Raw genomic sequence first — 20,141 nt, forward strand, 5'->3', positions numbered from 1 at the left:
GCAGGATTCCTTTTATATGGGTCCCGATGAACTCTCTGAATGTCCAATGCTAGGTCAAATTCCTGGGGATCCTTTAAAATTGTATCCTTTAAGAGGGAGATCACAACATTTTTAATGTCCCCCACCTCCAGGTCCTCAGGCATGTTTAGAATTCTTAAATTATTTTTTCGGGTGTGATTTTCAAGACGCTCAATGTCATCCTTTAACTCCCTGTTCTGATTAGCTAGCTTTTAAACTTCCACGAGGAGCTATGCAGAGCATCCTTGATTTTTGGAATTTACAGCTCCAAGACTTCAGTTCTCTGGGTAACTTCCTCAACTTTGAGAGCCAGTGCTTCATATGAGGATTGAATAGCGGCGTGATTGATTTCGGAGATAGTAAATCTTTTCCCAATATCAGCTCTTAGGGCCATCAGAATATCTGCCAAGGACCCAACCCCCATAATGGAGGGTGCATCTCTTCCAGAAAGCTCTGGAGTATCGACGAGGCCGATAAGACAGAAGAACCCGAGGGAATGGGAGCAACCGCCACAGTTGATGCCCTATCAACTAGAGGGTCCAGCCCGTTGTCTTTATTATCTTGGTTCTCTTGATTCTCAAGGGCCGAAAACCTATCAGATATAACAATATCCGGATGGATAACCATTATCTGCTCTTCCTGAGCGCCAGCTGCCCCTATAGCCCCCGTCTCAGGAGGTGGAGGTGAAGGCCCGAGTGACAAAGGGGGAGAATTATCTACATGTCCAAATGGAGTTTTCAATACAGTGGTCTGTGCACTTGAGGACGCATACTGGTTTTTATATTTGGTCCTTTATCAGTGGTGGTAGATATTACTTTGTAGAAGGTCTTCAGGGAGGGAGTTACTCTAACTTTTGTAGATAAAACCTTCTTGGCCCTGCCCTTCCCTTTACCCCCCGTTGGTGTTGAATCCGTTGTGTTATTCCCTTTACGCTGCCTAGCTGTAGCTTTTACCTCTGTAACTGGAGGAGAAATGCTTGGGGTGAGGTCTATATCCGCACTAAATTTGGCAACCCTGTTGCGGAGAGTTTACCTGCATGTCGCTGTTTTATTGCCTCGCTGTTAATTAAGGGGGGGGGCACTATGTTTAAAGCAGCTGGCGTTATCTTCCATACAACCTTGATGTTTCCCTCTCTGATCAGGACAGACAGACTTCCTTAAAGCACTCAGATGCAGTCGAGCAACAGGGGAAAGACTGTACTGCCAGAGGGATCCACCCCTGAGCCCACCAGTCCCAATTCGATATGATGAAGTCTCAGGGCCCCCAATGTCTCGCCCAAAGCATGCCCAAAGTCGAAATCAGCTTAAAAAAACGACGATCTCCTACCTCGCAGCAGGACCTGGACTCACTCCGCCCCAAACGCTCACTACCTCCTATGCCGTATTGGCAGGATCCGACACTGACGTGTAGAGCTTGGAACTGGAGGCAAGGAATCCGCCTCCTCCACACCTGTGCCGCGCCGACAGTCCGCGTCAGGGGAAAGCTCCGACAGCAGAGCCCCGCTCCTTTGATCGAGCACCATTCGGGAAGAAAATCTGGTGTGCAGAAGGTCAAAGCGGGAGGACGTAAGTAAATAAAATAACCACCTCACCAAAAGACACCGGGGGGGGAGACGAATGGGAACGGTTACGGGAACAGTGGCTTCAAATACAAAAAAAAAACAGTTTAAGATTGAGCAGAATAGTATACTTCCATGTTCAATCGATTACAAACACTCGCAGGACCCTGTGGAAACTCCCAGGGCACACATCAAGCGGGAGCTCGTCCGCGGCTGTTTAGCTTCCAGCCGCCATGTTTCCCCCTCAGTCTTAGTAAGCAATTCCCAGGTTATTTCCAATTTCAATTGTGTTCCTTTCAAACAAAGGGGCCGAGATTAAATCCGAGGGTTCCTAAATACTGTGAAGAGTAACAAACAATCTGCAAGAAACAGGTTAGTGTTAGATTCCTTACCTTATAATATCCCCAGGCGTCAGACTGGATCCAGAAAGTTTTGTGTAGCAGTACCCCTGCGCGTCGGTAGGCGTCGTCTGTGGCTCAGCGGCCGTCATCTGAAAGAGACACGTTAGTGATAGATTCCTTACCTTAGAATATCCCCAGGCGTCAGACTTGATCGGGAAATTTTTGCGTAGCAGTACCCTTGCGCGTCGGTAGGCGTCGTCTGCGGCTCCGCGTCCGTCGTCGGCGTCGTGGGTGCCGTGATGATGTCGTCGGAGTACTTAGACGCCGCCTCTGCGTGCTGACTTCAGTTCTTCTTCTTCTTCTTCTTCTTCTTCTTTTTTCCGCGCCAGCAGCGCAGATCCGGAAAAACTTTTTTGATCTCTTTTGTGAGAAGTTGGCCTGATATATGATGCTCACTAGTTCTAGTGATCACCTTGTATCAGTCCAAACAACCCTTATGGTGATTGGTTGTAAGTCAACCTTATAGACCAGCTATCCTAATGGTACCATGGACAAAGCAGTCTTAGGCTAAACTCTTTTGGCATGTGAAGCCAGCTGTTTTACCACATATAACCCTTTGAATACCAGATGAAAGGACACCACACAGGTTGTTATGAAAATAAACAATATATTTATTATTAACAAACACCTCTGAACTCTTTATGAGGTCAGAGGGCTAAGCACATGACAATCTCTTAGGAAAAATACGACAAGTTGCACAAAATTACAATGGTGCCCTAGGGGCATGGCAAACCATATACTAAGTAAATGGAATGTGAGAGTCAGTGGAAGAAATGGAGCTGTCCAGAGGCTGCAGGACCGCTGGGACTACACTATCCTAACCTTGGGTAAGTAATAGGAGGGCCGCGGGACGCGGGTTCAGAGTGTGAACTCACACACGGGATGCGTAACAACGTCTATGGACAGTACAGTTCAAAGAAAAGGTAAGTACGGACAATCCTGACTAGGTAGGACTAAAACGACTGTGGAACTGGACACTAGGACAGTTAAACTACCCTTGAGCACCGAAATGCTCTCGTTACCTCACCCATGGGCTGCGGGTGCATAGGTGCGAAGTCTTGTTGGGTTCTCGCGTTGAAGTCAATGGAGCCTGAAAGAAAAGATGCTGCAGGCGACCAGGAGGAAGATGTCCGGTGCGATCCAAGGGTGAATCGGGGAAGAAGAGGACCTGAAAGCAGAGGGGACAGTGTTCAGTCACTAGCCAGTGACTGGAGTGGAACCAGGAAGGAACCAGATGTCGTCGTCGCGATCAGGTGAAGAGTGGACGCTTGACTCTTGCAGCCACGTGGACCAGGAGGTGTCTTCGACGACCAGGATGGAGGCACGAGCTGTCCTACGCAGGCTCTCGCTGTCGGCGGTGTTGGATCCGGAATCGGCGTCAACAGGCCTTGGCAAAGGCAACCCACACGGTGAGTGGAGAAAGCGTCTGATGCGGACTAGGAGAGTCCGGGGTGCCCCTCTTTTGGAAGGGAGCAAGGGCCAGTCTGGAGCAACCAGACCAGACCAGAAGCAAAGATTTTAAGGTTCGTCGTCTAGGAGGCCACTAGCCAGCCGGCAAGTGCCCAGACAATGCGTCGAGCAGCAAACAAGCAGAAGGGCCCGACGCAGATCTCGTGGATGCTGGAGGGCTGATCTTCGGTGCAGGGACTGCTCGGGGCTGGGGCTTCTCAGTCCCCAAAGCACTTGGTCGAGTTTACCTCGGGAGTCGTGCTGAAAGCGAAGTGCAGGTTCGTTCAAGATGGCCGGTCCCACGTGTCTCGTCGCACCCACGGATCTCAGCTGTGCTGCAGATGTAGGTTGAGGTCGGAGAGGTCTGGGAATCGGGGTCTCGTCGGGCTCTGAAGTCTGGATCCTCAAGGGAAGACGACAAAGTGAAGCCGCTGGACGCTTGATGGTGCCTGCAGTTACAGGGTGGACACTCCTTGCCCACAAGGTTGATTTTCTTCAGTCTTCTGTGGAGCAGAACGTCGGAGTCCAGAGTTTCTTCTTGTAGAGTAGTTCAGGATTAATCTAATCTGGAATGGGACCAGCTCCTACCTTTATCCTGCTAAAGGGTGCTGTACTGCTGACTAGGTCCCTCCCCTGGGTGGGACCAGGAAGGGGGGTGGTTACACCCCCTATCCTTTGTCCGGATTTCGCGCTAGAGCTGGGGCAGGGATGCCCCAGCAACTGGTTTGAACTGGTGTATGCACAGGGCACCTTGTGTGCCCCAGGCATGTCTCATTCCTTTCAGGCCTATCCTACCCAATACACAAAATCCTGTCTGGGGTGGTGCTAGCACCTCCCAAGGCAGGAAACCCTTTGTCCAAGCCGCCCTCGCTGGAAGGACTCCCAGCAGCAGGAGGTCAGACTTGTGTCTGTGGTGGCAGCATCCATTTTGTGATGCCAAGGCTCGAGTTAACTTTAACCGGGGTTCACAGTTACATACATGTCGTGTCCCTCTAGAAGGGTGGAATGCTACCCCCGTCGCCAGAATTGGCGAGGGGGTAGTATTCCAATTCGTATGGCACCTTACTCGACATGTTTTGATAATGTTATACCAGAGTTAGCACTCAACCGCGAGGTCGATAATGCACTTAAGAGTATATGGTATAGCATTATCATGGAACAGCTATTAGGACTTGGTTCCGCAAGCTGCAGACGGGCTCAGCTCATGCCAGAGCACCATCTCACATAATTCCAAGCACTCTGCCTTCAGGATTGTTAAGGCCTGCCATAGGAGTGACTGATAGGAGGATATGTGTCCATTTTAGGGTTAGATATAGGTATACTATATCTACAGCAAAGGTTGATTACACCACCTTGCCCCAGCTGTCGTGCAACCAGTTGTGTCAGTTTTAGATGGCCAGCCAGGGGTGGCATAATACATGCTTCAGCCCCTGGTAGGCCCTGGGTACACCTATGCCCTGGATACCTAAGGTTCACTGTACAGGGACTGATAAGGTGGCCCAGTACCAATTGGTAAATGCACCTAAAGTACATGGTTGTCAATTTAGAGAGAGAACAGCGAGGCTGTGGGTCTGATTAGCAGGCCACAGCCAGGGAAAGTCGTAAACCAGTGAAGCAAAAAGCAAAAATCTGGGGTGACCATAGGATTGCAGACACCACTCTCCTACAGAGAGGCTCCACCGTCTGGATCCAAAACGTGCACTTTCGTTCTATCTTGATCACACAAAACAATTCCGGGTGGATGACCAACTTTTTGTTGGCTATGTGGGAGCCAAGAAAGGTCGGGCCGTGCAGAAACGGGTCATTCTTTGCATGAAGACCTACTATTACTTAGCAAAAAAGGAACCTCCTGTGGGGTTGCTTGCCCATTCCACCAGGGCGACGGCAGCCACTACTGCTTTGGGTTGTGGAGTTCCCCTTCTTGACATCTGCCAGGCAGCTACATGGGCCTCACTGCACACATTTACCAAACACTACTGCCTACACAGCCAAGTCCGGAGAGACAGCTTCTTCGGCCATTCAGTTCTCCAGGACTTTTTGGTGTGAACTTGGTTTGCGGACCACCGGGGTTGGTATTGCTGTGGTATCTATTCTAAGGTAAGGAAGCCATAACTAATAGTCTCTTTCAGATGAACAAGTTACTTACCTAAGGTAATGATGTATCTGTAAGAGACATATATTAGTTATAGATTCCTTACTGCCCCACCAATACTCCCCGCTCTGTGAACTGACTTCTAGGGATAGAGCCTCACTTGCAGGGCCCTCCTGTGGGGCACCAGTGGTCAGTGTTGTTGATGGCTCTGCGCTTCTGGCGTGGAAAGTCGTGTTAGAACCGACGTCAGCACGCAGGGGTGACGTCTAAGTAGACACCGCAACGTCATCCCGGCGAGCACGATGCTGACGATGGACGTGCAGTCGACCAATGCCAATAACCGACCTGCAAGGGTACTGCTAAGAGAAAAATTCTCCGGCTCCAGTCTGACACCTGGGGGTAATTCTAAGGTAAGGAATCTATAACTAATATATGTCTCTTACGGATACATCGTTACCGAAGGTAAGTAACTTGTTCTTCAGCTTCTTTAACATTATTCACAACTGGCATACGACTCCCTATATACTGCACAGAGCCATTATCCACCACATTGTCATGCTGACGCTGCAAGGAGACAGAGGGTGACAAACCTATATACTGTAGTCCTGCCAAATTATGCAATCCTGTTGGTGACAAATATGACATACACTTACCTGTAAAGTGATCTAACATTTACTTCTCATTAGAACTAGAATACTGCAACAAGCAGTATGGGACGTTCAAATAATGATTTTTTGTTTTGATTAGCTATAGCTTTTATGCAATTATTTGCACCAACTATTTAAGGTTTGCTTTTATTCCATATGTTTCCTTTTCTTTGCAGACCTGTTTGCAATACTGGCAATTTATGCCTGCAAAAATTGCATGTCTTTTATCATGTTGAATGTTTGTTAAAGTCTCCAGTAAAAAAATATTCCAACTATATGTCAAACATTTATCTTCATCTGTGTCCTTTCGTCCCCCTGCGAAAGCTCCTGTGGCTGGCTTGACAGTCTTCCTTTCTGTGTGACACCCATGTGCAATGCAAAGTCATCTCACAGGGTGCACTACAGCTCCATCTCACTGCTGCTAGCAGATGACATTGGACTCTGCCGGCTGCTGTCTAGACTGCTGGCTTTGCTTTGGATCGGGGTGCAACGCCTAAGAGTTGGCTTCCCTTTGCCACCATACTTGGCATAAGTCTTCTCGCGTAGCATTGCAGCGCTATGCGCTACCCGCTCTGCGCAACCTCTTGTGATCAAGGAGATTTCAGAAGGGTACTTGAAGCCCCGCTCCTCAATTTCATTGGCTGGCGTCATCGTTTATGTAAAACGCTGGCCTCGGATTGGAACTGAGCCTTTTTGTTTGCTGCCCTTTCCCCTTTTCGTCCGGCCCATCCGGACTGGATCGTCTGCTTCATGGCTGTCGTTAAGCAATTTCTTATCTTTAGAGGGGCCATCTGTTTCAAATTAGTACATCGCTTGTTCATTGCAGCAGTTTGGTGCTACAGGAGCTGTGACTGGCACAAGGTGAGACTGGCGCAGATCCTTAGCAGTACTCTCCTCACTGCAGCACTGTGAAGCTGTGGGAGCTATGATTGGCACAGGGCTACCCTGGCATAGAGCCTTAGCGATGTTCTTCTCCACTGGAGCAGTGACACGCTTTGGGCGCTGTGATTGGGTCTGGGTTGTGCAGGCACAGTGCAATGTCTATGCCTTTTCTTTACAAAAGCAGTGTGAAGCTGCAGGAGCTCTCATTGGCACAGGGCTACACTGGCACAGCGCGCGGCCAGTGGCTCTTTCTTTTACTAGAGAAGTATGAGGCTCTGGGAGCTGGGCCTGACACAGTCATACGTGGTACAGATGGTTGGCAGGCAGTGCCTCTTATTCACTGGAGCAGTGCGAAGCTTTGGGAGCTATAATTGTGGGCTTCGGGGGTCTGTCTCTGTCGCATTGGTGTTGAGCTCCAGAAGAGCCACTGGACCGCTGGAGCAGTGCGAGGTCTTCTGAGATTTGCCTCTCTTTGTAATAGTGGTACACCACTGAAGCAGTGAATGGCTCTGCCAGACGCCGGGTTTGTTTGGTGTTGAGCTTTAGCAGCACTCTTCATGCACTGAAGCAGTAATAGATTGCATGAGTTCTGTTATACTTCAGTGTTGATAGTTGCGGGGCTTAAGCCCTGGTGCAGTGCCGGAGCGAGAGACAGTGACTAGTCACAGACGTGAAGAGTTGATAGACATTACTTTAGAAGTGTTCCTGGTTGACTCATGCAGTGACAGACAAACCGTCTGATGGATACAGAGCTTTAGCAGTGCACTGGTGCCCTGGAGGAACGAGGGGGGGGGGGCGCGAAGGGTGTGTGGAGGGGGTGCTGGAGTTGCCGGGCCCCTGGTGAAATACATTAGTGAGAGACAGCTCTTCACGTCTGGGACAGGTCATTCTGTCTCTCTCTGCAGCAGTTCACCAGGGCCACTGCTTAAGCCCTGCAACTATCAACGCTGAAGTATAAAAGAAGACGTCAGAGGCTGAATGAGCTTTCCCAGCCACAGGGTTTGGTATACACTGCTTTCAATCAGTGCTTCTGGTGCACTGCAGCAGAAAGAGGCTACAGGAGCAGTGTCATAAACAGGATTTTATAGTTGGAGATTAGCAGTGCACTTGGTGTATCGCAGCAGTGAAAGGCAGAATTGACTCTGTGATCTCTTGCCGAATGCGGCGCTCTACAGTGGCCTGGTGCACTGAAGCAGTTAGAGACTACATGAGCTTTGCCAGATACAGGGTTTGGTAAAGTGTTTTAGCAGTGCTCTTTATGCACTGCAGCACTGGGGGGCTGAACGAGGTCTGGCAGACAAAGGCTTCAATGCACAGGAGAGTGTTTCCTTGGGCTCCAAGGGGGTGGTGTAAAGTGCGCTGCAGGGGTTTGCCGAGGGGCGCATCTGCTACAGTTGCACCGGGGCCCAGAAGCTCGAGGGAACCATTGAACCTTGCCAATGCTGTATTTTAATGACCATGTCTTTTATAATTGCAGGTTTTTTAAACAAGTAAATGAAAGACATTGCCATTTACAATGCCAATAGCTCAAAATCTGGCAAGTACGAAACCTATTGCATTGCAAATGCTTGTGTACCCTTCCTCTTAGTGAAAGGACCAGTACTATTTACAATACCGATAACTCCCACTAGTACAAATACAATGCGATAGATTTTGCAGTAACAAAAAAGTTAGCTATTGCCATTTTGCAATAGAGCATTTTCTGTTTTTACAAAGAAATGCAAATTAAAAAAACAATGTCATTTACAATGCCAATATCTCAAACTAGTGTAATTACGAGACCTATTGCATTGTAAATGGTTGTTTATGCAGCAATAAACAGAATGGTTAGTGAGTAACAGGCCTTCTCAGCTACACTCTTTTGCAAGACCAAAGTGACTTTGAGAGCAAAGCTGCCCTTTCCAAATTGGCAGTGGATTTTCATTTAAACACATTTATTAGTTGCTAGGCATTTTAACCCCGCTGCATCGATTTAAGACAAAAAAGGCTGCAAAGATATATTTTTAAGTCTCACATATACATGGCAGGCAATTTTTGCGGCCTTTAGGAGTTCCTCTAACTGAATAGCTGTTACAAAACAGAGAATTGGGAGTTAAATAGGCTTATGCATTAGGGTGTGCTACAAGACAGCTAACTGTACTCAGGCTGAAGGATTAATTGTACATTACCAGGAGCAAAGTTGTTACTGCTGTATTTTTGAAGAGGGCGAACGGTTGCGCCGGTGAAGGTGATTTGTAAAGCAGCCTCATGGTCATGTGTCCATTCTTGTAAAACAGAATATTGAATTCTCTCTGATGCAAGGGATGAAGCCTTTTTTGAATCAATCAATCAATGCATTTCTAAAGCGCACTACCTACCCGTGAGGGTCTCAAGGCGCGGGGGGGGGGGAGGGGGCTGCTACTGATCGAAGAGCCAGGACTTGAGAAGTCTTTTGAAGGCCAGCAGGTCCTGGGTCTGTCGTAGGTTGGTAGGGAGAGTGTTCCATGTCTTGGCGGCCAGGTAGGAGAAGGATCTGCCGCCGGCGGTGGTTTTCCGGATACGAGGAACTGTGGCGAGGGCGAGGTTGGCAGAGCGGAGGCTGCGGGTGGAGGTGTAGAAGCTGAGTCGGTCGTTGAGGTATGCTGGTCCGGCATTGTGAAGGGCTTTGTGTGCGTGGATGAGGAGTTTGAAGGTGATCCTCTTGTTGACGGGGAGCCAGTGCAGGCCTCACAGGTGGGGTGTGATGTGGCTGTGTCGGGGGATGTCGAGGATCAGTCGTGCCGAGGCGTTCTGGACTCGTTGTAGTCGTCTCAGGAGCTTGGTTGTTGTTCCTGAATAGAGGGCGTTCCCGTAGTCGAGTCTGCTGGTGATGAGGGCCTGGGTGACGGTATTTCTTGTGTCAGAGGGGATCCATTTGAAGATCCTGCGGAGCATTCAGAGGGTGTTGAAGCAGGACGCGGACACGGCGTTGACTTGCTTTGTCATGGAGAGGGCGGAGTCGAGGATGACCCACAGGTTGCGTGCGTGGTCGGTGGGTTCCGGGGGTGTGCCTAGCGATGTGGGCCACCAGGAGTCGTCTCAGGCTGATGGGGTGGGTCCGAGGATGAGGACCTCCGTCTTGTCTTAGTTTAGCTTCAGCCTGCTGTCCTTCATCCAGTCGGCGACGGCCTTCATTCCTCTGTGGAGGTTGGCTTTGGCGGTGTAGGGGTCTTCGGTGAGGGTTATGATCAGCTGGGTGTCGTCGGCGTAGGAGATGATGTTGAGGTTATGTTGTCGTGCGACGTGGGTGAGGGGTGCCATGTAGATATTGAACAGGGTCGGGCTGAGGGAGGATCCCTGTGGGACGCCGCAGATGATCTCGTGGTTTTAGAGCGGAAGGGTGGGAGACAGACGCTCTGGGTTCTGCCATGGAGGAAGGATGTGGTCCAGGCCAGGGCCTTCTCTTGGATTCCGGCGTCATGGAGGCGTGCTGATAGGATGCGGTGGCAGACCGTGTCGAAGGCTGCTGATAGGTCCAGAAGGAGGAGGGCGGCTGTTTCTCCTTTGTCCATCGGTATCCTGATGTCGTCGGTGGCGGCGATGAGGGCGGTCTCGGTACTGTGGTTGCTGCGGAAGCCGGATTGGGAAGGGTCCAGGATGTTGTTGTCTTCGAGGTAGCGGGTTAGCTGTTTGTTGACAATCTTCTCCGTGACTTGAAAGAGTGATAGGTGCGCTCATTTTTATTAAAATTGCTACTTAATCCTTGTCCGAGTCCAAAATGTGAGGTATTGCTGGGGCGTCTTTCAACACTGAATAATCTGCATATATGTATTCACCTTCAATGATGGATTTTGAATAGTACGGTTTCTCTAAGGTTTTTTATACCCCTTCCCATTTCCCCCTGTCCTTGGATTAGGTAGTGCTATCTCGACTGGAGAGTCATGGTGGCTGACTGTATTGTCCATATGGCTATTATACATTATGTATCAACACATCTAATCCGCAACAGCAAGAACATAAGTAATACAGTGCATCATGGGGACTGTGTAAAATATTTCTGTGAATAATGAAAAATCTGCAGAGGTAGCAAGCTATCCATCTGGCCCACTAGTACAGTAGATAAATAATATAATAATCAGGATATTATTAAGGTAATGGGCATATTGAGCTAGGGTGCTGTAGAAACGTTTTTATACAATACTGAAACTATAGCAACTTCTCATCCACTTCTACTACGCCTTCACAAATGCAGGCAGATAATGGGAGTGGCAGGCCATTAACCAGCACTCTGGTCCAACTCAGAGCAGAAAAGCTTATAGCATCCACACTGTGCTTATATACTCGTTTGTTTCATACTTCTTTCTGAAAAATGCTCCCCTTCACAAGTTTCCCTATTAACATGCCTTGGTGGAGTGCACAAAAACACTTGTTAGTAAGTTGAAAAAAGTACACTGAAAAACTGATTGCTTACTAGCTGCACGGTAGCACAAATACTCAAGAAAACAAATAGCAGGAAGTGGGAAACATGAGTACTGAAAACGGGGAGCCAATGTAGAAAGAGATTATAACCAACCTGGAGAGATGGCTTTCTTAAAAGGCTCAATTGAGCACTCAATCGGTGGTAGTTCCACACAGCGGGCTTCCTGGGTGGCTGACCTATGCTAAATTTTCCAGTTCTATTTCAAACTAATATTTGTAACTTCATTAAAACAGTATTTCCAGTGCATTTGACACATTTTTAAATAGGTTCCTGTTTGACCTTTACAAATTGTGTGAATGCTACCCAGAATCATTAGCGTGAAACATTATTCAATGTGTACTTACAAAAGGGAAGGTAAAAGAACCTGTTTTAACAAATAACTGCTTATTTTTGGTTTCAGAAATGTTGCAGTCTTTGGCCCAGCGACCAGCTCCTGCCAACACTAACCGTGAACGACGGCCTCGTTACCAACATCCAAAGGGAGCTCCAAATGCAGACCTAATCTTTAAAACAGGCGGAAGGTAGGACCTGACTTTATTGGTTAAACTGGCTTTATTAGGCGTTCCTTTATTCTTAAAAAGTACAAGGCCGCTATTAAATGTTGTCTTCCAGCAGATACGGCTAATCTCAAATTCTTCATTTTGAGAATATCCTCAGGCACAATAGTAGATCTGGAGGATTCTTCAGCAATGCTCCAACGTGCCCTTCAACAAGGATCCAGTGCTCCACTCTAAACTTCAAAAATCTTTTGAGTGCGTTTACGGAACCATGGCCTATATATACGAACACATTTTGCTTTACTTAACGGTCCGAATCGCTATTTAGCTCTATTAGGAAATGCATAGTGGCCTGTCGATATGTACGAGAAGCATATGCAGCATTGAAAAAGTGATTTCTACCCAGGAGAAATAGCATTTTAGGAATCGCAAAATAGGACATCGCAAAGAGGGAGTTGCTATTTGTGATTCGGTAGCTGCATGTACAGCGGATTTCCTAGTTGCGACTAGTCACAAATTTTCCATTTAGTTAATGTAATTACCATTGCATTTGATCTGATGGTTACCTGGTATCAAGTTTGCACTAACCTGAGGCTCAGTCTGCAGGAATGTAGATCGCCTACTTACTCTCCCCAAGGGAAAGCCCTTACATGTGACAGGAACACAAGTGTCAGCAACCGCCCTCAGGGAGATAGGAGGAAACAGGATGGGTTTGTTGGGATGGCACCAAACGAAGACAGCAAGTGCCTAACTCTGAAGAACTTCTTTTCAATGTATAGGAACCCTTGTGAAAACAAGGAGAGACATATTGGTATTCTAGTGTGTTCACAAGGATAACCCCACCAATGATATCTCTGTACCGGATCCTCCCATATGCACTAACCTTAAAACAACTTATGTAGTAATCACAGGGATAACAAGTTAATTTGCCTTGTCACAATAGAAATTACATCCAAAAAGAGATTTTAATATGGCTTCACAAAACAAGAATCCTGCCCAAATGGAGTGTACAAACAACATCAAAAGGTGCTATTAGTCCAGAATTCTTTACTCCGCTCATCATAGTAGTGTTCTTTTTGTTGGAGGAATCTGGGTAATCCAAGAACGAAAAACACAAAGCATAACGGGAGATGCAGCAGTCCACACTCGTCCTACTAAAGCTTGGATATGCTGATTAGAGGGCTCAGATTGCGGCGAACACCAAAACCCAACAGAAATGGGAAGGTAGGGGTACTGAAGAACAAGGGGATGATAGGTCAAGACTGACCATAGCTGGTAAAACCCACCAATGCTGAGTTTCATCCGATACTGGCAAAAATACAGGAAGTCCTGAATAATCCAAAAAAGACGGAACCCCTGCTCTTAAACAGAAGAGCATGAAGGAAACCAGGATGTATGGACAATTCAAGAGGGGAAACCGAAGCCAAGCACCTTTACCAGCACTTATGTGCCTTATATACTACTCTGCAAAACCAACAGTTGATGGACAGAATGCAGAACAATGTCATACATTCACCCCAGTACAGAGATCTGGGCCTAAATCCATCGTTTTTTTGCACTTCACACCACCCCAGTTAAGACATGGCCATATGCAAATCAAGTTCAAGTTCAAGAATTTATATAGCGCACTACTCACCCAGGGGGTCTCAAGGCGCTTGGGGAGGGGGTTTATTATTTACCGAATAACCAGGTTTTAAGTTCTTTTCTGAAGGAGATGTGGTTCTGTGTAAGGCGGAGGTGAGTGGGGAGTGAGTTCCAGGTCTTGGTCGCTAAGTAGGAGAAGGATCTGCCTCCCATGGTGGTTTTGGATACGTGGAACTGCGGCGAGGGCTTGATTGGCGGATCTAAGTTGGCGGGAGGGAGTGTAGAAGGACAGTCGGGTGTTGAGGCATTCGGGTCCTAGTTTGTAGAGGGCCTTGTGTGCGTGGGTGAGGAGACGGAACGTTATTCTCTTGTTGACGGGGAGCCAGTGGAGGTCTTTCAGGTGGCCGGTAATGTGATCTTGGCGAGGGATGTCCAAAATGAGTCTCGCTGATGCGTTTTGGATGCGTTGGAGTTTTTTCAGTAGTTTAACTGTGGTTCCGGCGTAGAGGGTGTTTCCGTAGTCCAGTCGACTCGTGATCAGTGCGTGGGTGACAGTTTTTCTTGTCTCGGAGGGAATCCACCGGAAGATTTTTTTGAGCATACGAAGTACATTGAAGCAGGAGGATGAGACGGCGTTGACTTGTCTGGTCATCGAGAGAGAGGAGTCTAGGATGAAGCCAAGGTTACGTGCGTGGTCTTGTGGGTATGGGTGCTGTGCCCAAAGCCGAAGGCCACCATGAGTCGTCCCAGGCAGTGGGGGATGATCCTAGGATGAGCACCTCCGTTTTGTCAGAGTTAAGTTTTAGGCGGCTGTTTTTCATCCATTCGGCTACTTCTTTCATGCCTTCGTGAAGATTGGTTTTGGCGGTGATAGGGTCTTTGGTGAGGGAAAGGATCAGCTGGGTGTCGTCAGCGTAAGAGATGATGTTAAGGTTGTGTTGACGCGTGATGGATGCGAGTGGACTCATGTAAACATTGAAGAGGGTGGGACTGAGTGATGATCCTTGTGGTACACCGCAGATGACTTCGGTGGCCTCTGATTTGAATGGGGGAAGTCGGACTCTCTGAGTTCTCCCAGATAGGAACGAGGTGATCCAGTCCAATGCTTTTCCCTGTATGCCGATGTCGCTGAGGCGTTGAATGAGGGTGCTGTGACAGACTGTGTCGAAGGCGGCGGAGAGGTCGAGTAGAATGAGGGCCACTGTTTCTCCGTTGTCCAGTAGTGTTCGGATGTAGTCTGTGGCTGCGATGAGGGCGGTCTCGGTGCTGTGTTTGGCTCGAAAGCCGGACTGTGAGGGATCGAGGGAGTTGTTGGCTTCAAGGAAGGCGGCGAGCTGGCTATTGACGGCTTTCTCGTTGACTTTGGCAGGGAATGGGAGGAGGGAGATGGGGCGGTAGTTTTTAAGTTCAGAGGGGTCTGCTGTGGGTTTCTTCAGGAGGGCGCTGACTTCGGCGTGTTTCCAGCTTTCTGGGAAGGTAGCAGAGTTGAAGGAGCAGTTGATGACCTCGCGGAGATGGGGTGCGATGATGGAGTCTGCTTTGTTGAAGATGTGGTGGGGACAAGGGTCAGTTGGCGAGCCAGAGTGGATGGAGTTCATTAGGCGGATGGTGTCTTCAGTGGTGATTGGGTTCTGGGCGCTGAGGTTGTTCGGGGGCGGTTTAGGTTCGGAGGGGGGTGGAGAGGATTGTTCGTTGGAGATGTTCTCGAAGCTGTTATGTATGTTGGCAATTTTGTTGTAGAAGAAGGAGGATAACAAATCGCAGAGGTATTGGGAGGGAGTGATGTCGTTTGAGGCTGCGGTGGGGTTGGTCAATTCTTTGACTATGTTGAATAGTTCCTTGCTGTTATGGGCGTTGTTGTCGAGTCGATTCTTGAATGCTGATTTCTTGGTGGATCGAATCAGTTGGTGGTGTTTGCGGGTGGCTGCCTTGAAGGTGGTCATGTTGTCAGTGGTTGGGTTTTTTCTCCATGTCTTTTCGAGAGTACGGCATAGCTTCTTGGATTTCTTAAGGTCATCGTTGAACCAGGGGGCTTTTTTGCTGTTCTGTTTGGTATGATGGATTTTCAAGGGTGCTAATTCATCGGCGCTGTGAGTGATCCATTGTTTGAGTTTGGTGGTGGCTTGGTTTGGGTCCGATGAGAGGGCGGGTGGGTTTTGGTTGAGCGATGAGAGGAGTTGGTCGGTGGTGGTTTTGTTCCAGTTTCTTCGGGGAATCGGTTGTGGGGGGTTGTGGGTCGAGGTGGTTTTGTAGCTGAAGTGAACGCAACTGTGGTCCGTCCAATGGAGAGCTGTGGTACGATCGAAGGAAATGTATTTGCTGGAAGTGAAGATTGGGTCGAGAGTATGTCCGGCTACATGGGTGGGGGTGTCAACAAGTTGTTTGAGTCCGAGATTGGCCAGGTTGTCAAGGAGGGTGGTGGTGTTGCTGTTGTTTTTCTTTTCTAGGTGGAAGTTGAGGTCTCCTAGTAAAATGTAGTTCTCGGAGGCGAGGGCATGTGGGCTAATGAAGTCAGTGATGTCTTCGCTGAATTGTTTACGGGTTCCTGGGGGCCTGTAGATAAGGGTGCCTCTAAGTGTGGTCCTCGGGTCGGTGTGGATCTGGAAGTGGAGGTGTTCGGCGGTTGCAAGGTTATCGTCGTAACTGGTCGTGATTTTGATGATGTTCTTATGGACGATAGCGATGCCTCCTCCTGTTTGATTGGTGCGGTCTTTTCGGGTGATCTTGTAGGTGTCCGGGATGGCTATGGCGATGTCGGGTGTTGATGATGCGTTCATCCAGGTTTCTGTAAGGAAGGCGATGTCTGGTGAAGCAGTGTCGAGTAGGTCCCAGAGTTCAGTTGCGTGTCTGTGGACTGAGCGGGTGTTCAGCAGGATGCACTTCAGGTGGTTAGAGTCGGAGCTGGGATTGGAGTTGGAGGATGTGGTATGGATTGTGATGCAGGTAAATTTGCAGGAGTGGCAGGCGAAAGGACCGTGGGTACGTCCCGGGGCAGCTTCGAAACATTGTGGTTGGCGTTTGGGGTTGAGGGCTAGGAGGGACGAGGCGTCATACGTTAAGCGGGAGGGGTGGGGGTTGCAGGAGCTAGAGGGTCTGGCGCTGGGCGCGGTCCAGGCGCCGGCGGGCTTACCTTGGCGAGCATAGGGCGCGCACGCTGCGCGTGAACGCTGCGCGCAAAAGCATCTGTCATATATGGATGGTGGAGGGGGCGGGGGCGAGGGAGGGTCAGCTGGGAGCGGGGAGGAGACACGGGCCTGGAGTGGACACAACAACAACAAAATGGCTTCTTTAAACAGAAAGCGAAACAGGGCACAGCCGAGGACCGGCAATTAATACAATATCAGGATACGGCAATTTAAATTCCAACGATGCAGTGCTAACGTGCACAAAAACTAATCAGCTGGTACAATTTCTATTTTTCGATAAGCAGGCTATGTTAGTCTTAATTTGGCAATGCTGTGCAGGTGGGCACTAATAGCGCTTTGCAGGCTACGATACCAGGCGCTGTGCGAATGCGCGCGGTCACGGGTCCAGCAGGGTAGCAGGCAGCAATGAGACACACGATCAGGCAGCAAGTATGGGAGCGTGGGTGAGCGACCGCTTCGGGGCAAGCCCAGGTGGTCACAGCGCTAGGAGGGAAGGAGGGATGAGCTTACTCTGTCTGTGGGAGGGAGGGTCAGCTGGGAGGCGGGAGCGGGGAGGAAACACGGGCCTGGAGTGGACACAACAACAACAAAATGGCTTCTTTAAACAGAAAGCGAAACGGTTAACAGCCGAGGACCGGCAATTAATACAATATCAGGCTACGGCAATTTAAATTCCAAGAATGCAGTGCTAACGTGCACAAAAACTAATCAGCTGGTACAATTTCTATTTTTCGATAAGCAGGCTATGTTAGTCTTAATTTGGCAATGCGGTGCAGGTGGGCACTAATAGCGCTTTGCAGGCTACGATACCAGGCGCTGTGCGAATGCGCGCGGTCACGGGTCCAGCAGGGTAGCAGGCAGCAATGAGGCACACGATCAGGCAGCAAGTACGGGAGCGTGGGTGAGCGACCGCTTCGGGGCAAGCCCAGGTGGTCACCTTGACCCTGTGCCTCATGGGAACAGTCCAGCCCGAACTGCCAAGCCATATCTTTCCTGGACCGGAATCAAGCATCCTAGGACCGGTTTCTGGCTATCAGCCGTCTTCAGCCAGGATAGCTTGACTCCAGTGGTGTGGAGAGCATGGGACTTACATCTGAGCATACCCATCCCACTCTGCGTGACAAATGCAAAACCAACAGTTGATGGACAGAATGCAGAACAATGTCATACATTCACCCCAGTCCAGAGATCTGGGCCTAAATCCATCGTTTTTTTGCACTCCACACCACCCCAGTTCAGACATGGCCATATGCAAATCAGCCTTGACCCTGTGCCTCATGGGAACAGTCCAGCCCGAACTGCCAAGCCATGTCTTTCCTGGACCAGAATCAAGCATCCTAGGACCGGTTTCTGGCTATCAGCCGTCTTCAGCCAGGGAGGACATGGCTTGGCAGTTCGGGCTGGACTGTGTCCATGAGGCACAGGGTCAAGACTGATTTGCATATGGCCATGTCTGAACTGGGGTGGCTTGGTGAGCAAAATAACGATGGATTAAACCCAGATCTGTGACTGGGGGTGAATGTTTTGCTATTGTGCAACATTCCGTCCATCATCTTGTGTGTTTTTCTGTTCACCCTATGTGGGAAGGGTATGCCCAGACGTGGGTCCTGTGCTCACTAAGCCACTGGAGTCAAGCTATCCTGGCTGAAGACGGCCGATAGCCAGAAACCGGTCCTAGGATGCTTGTTTCCGGTCCAGGGAGGACTTGGCTTGGCAGTTCGGGCTGGACTGTTCCCATAAGGCACAGGGTCAAGACTGATTTGCATATGGCCATGTCTGAACTGGGGTGGCTAGGTGAGCAAAATAACGATGGATTAAACCCAGATCTGTGACTGGGGGGTGAATGTTTTGCCATTGTGCAACATTCCGTCCATCTTGTGTGTTTTTCTGTTCACCCTATGTGGGTCCTGTGCTCACTAAGCCACTGGAGTCAAGCTATCCTGGCTGAAGACGGCCGATAGCCAGAAACCGGTCCTAGGATGCTTGATTCCGGTCCAGGGAGGACTTGGCTTGGCAGTTCGGGCTGGACTGTTCCCATGAGGCACAGGGTCAAGACTGATTTGCATATGACCATGTCTGAACTGGGGTGGTGGCTTGGTGAGCAAAATAACGATGGATTAAACCCAGATCTGTGACTGGGGGTGAATGTTTTGCCATTGTGCAACATTCCGTCCATCATCTTGTGTGTTTTTCTGTTCACCCTATGTGGGAAGGGTATGCCCAGACGTGGGTCCTGTGCTCACTAAGCCACTGGAGTCAAGCTATCCTGGCTGAAGACGGCCGATAGCCAGAAACCGGTCCTAGGATGCTTGATTCCGGTCCAGGGAGGACTTGGCTTGGCAGTTCGGGCTGGACTGTTCCCATGAGGCACAGGGTCAAGACTGATTTGCATATGGCCATGTCTGAACTGGGGTGGCTTGGTGAGCAAAATAACGATGGATTAAACCCAGATCTGTGACTGGGGGTGAATGTTTTGCCATTGTGCAACATTCCGTCCATCATCTTGTGTGTTTTTCTGTTCACCCTATGTGGGAAGGGTATGCCCAGATGTGGGTCCCGTGCTCACTAAGCCACTGGAGTCAAGCTATCCTGGCTGATGACGGCTGATAGCCAGAAACCGGTCCTAGGATGCTTGATTCCGGTCCAGGGAGGACATGGCTTGGCAGTTCGGGCTGGACTGTTCCCATGAGGCACAGGGTCAAGACTGATTTGCATATGGCCATGTCTAAACTGGGGTGGCTTGGTGAGCAAAATAACGATGGATTAAACCCAGATCTGTGACTGGGTGTGAATGTTTTGCCATTGTGCAACATTCCGTCCATCATCTTGTGTGTTTTTATATACCACACTGCCACCCCTTCTTCAAACGACCTAACCTTTGTGTTGTCAGTACTCCCTCAATTCGCACAAGAGGTCAGCACAGTACAAAGGCACTCGATCAACCCAAAGTATTATAGTAAAAAGGAAAACTGTATCTATGCCCCCACTATATGTATTGAAGGGCAGCGGGTGCAAAGGGTTTGCAGCTAGGAGATTTAAGTAACGCCTCATTGCTCTGTCATCCACAAGATATTTACGATACAAGAGGCACAAGACCTAATAGTTCTCCCCTTTAACGCCGACCTACCGGGTGGGGCTTTTGCCAGAAGCAATGCCTGGAATCTTCACACAAGGGAAGGGGCACGTACCTCATCTGAGATTTCCAAGGACCTATCCTCAGGGAAATACGCAACCTGGTTAATCAAGTACTGTAGCTTGCCTTTGTTTTTCCTAGAATCGATAATATGTTGAACATAGTATTCTACCTCACCACCTACGGGGCATAACCAGATCTCAAGAATGCAGCAGATTCATCTTCCCCAGCATCCCCCCACATATGATCATCATTGGTGGGATCATAGGTCTTTGTCTTTCGGGCTAGATGTTTGC

The 20,141-nt window shown here is 49.2% G+C and overlaps 1 protein-coding gene across 10 annotated transcripts in view; it reads left to right on the plus strand.

Moving 5' to 3' along the window:
• The window catches only part of UPF2 (UPF2 regulator of nonsense mediated mRNA decay), a 1,696,571-nt gene that overhangs the window by 1,558,822 nt on the left and 117,608 nt on the right, over window positions 1-20,141 (plus strand). For all 10 annotated transcript variants that reach the window (XM_078674159.1, XM_078674161.1, XM_078674162.1 and 7 more), the window contains one exon: window positions 11,886-12,006. In XM_078674159.1, coding sequence (XP_078530285.1) covers window positions 11,886-12,006 — 121 coding nt within the window. The remainder of the gene's footprint in view (window positions 1-11,885; window positions 12,007-20,141) is intronic.

The sequence above is a fragment of the Lissotriton helveticus genome, chromosome 1_1 (genome assembly GCF_964261635.1).
Source record: "Lissotriton helveticus chromosome 1_1, aLisHel1.1, whole genome shotgun sequence".
NCBI lineage: Eukaryota > Metazoa > Chordata > Amphibia > Caudata > Salamandridae > Lissotriton > Lissotriton helveticus.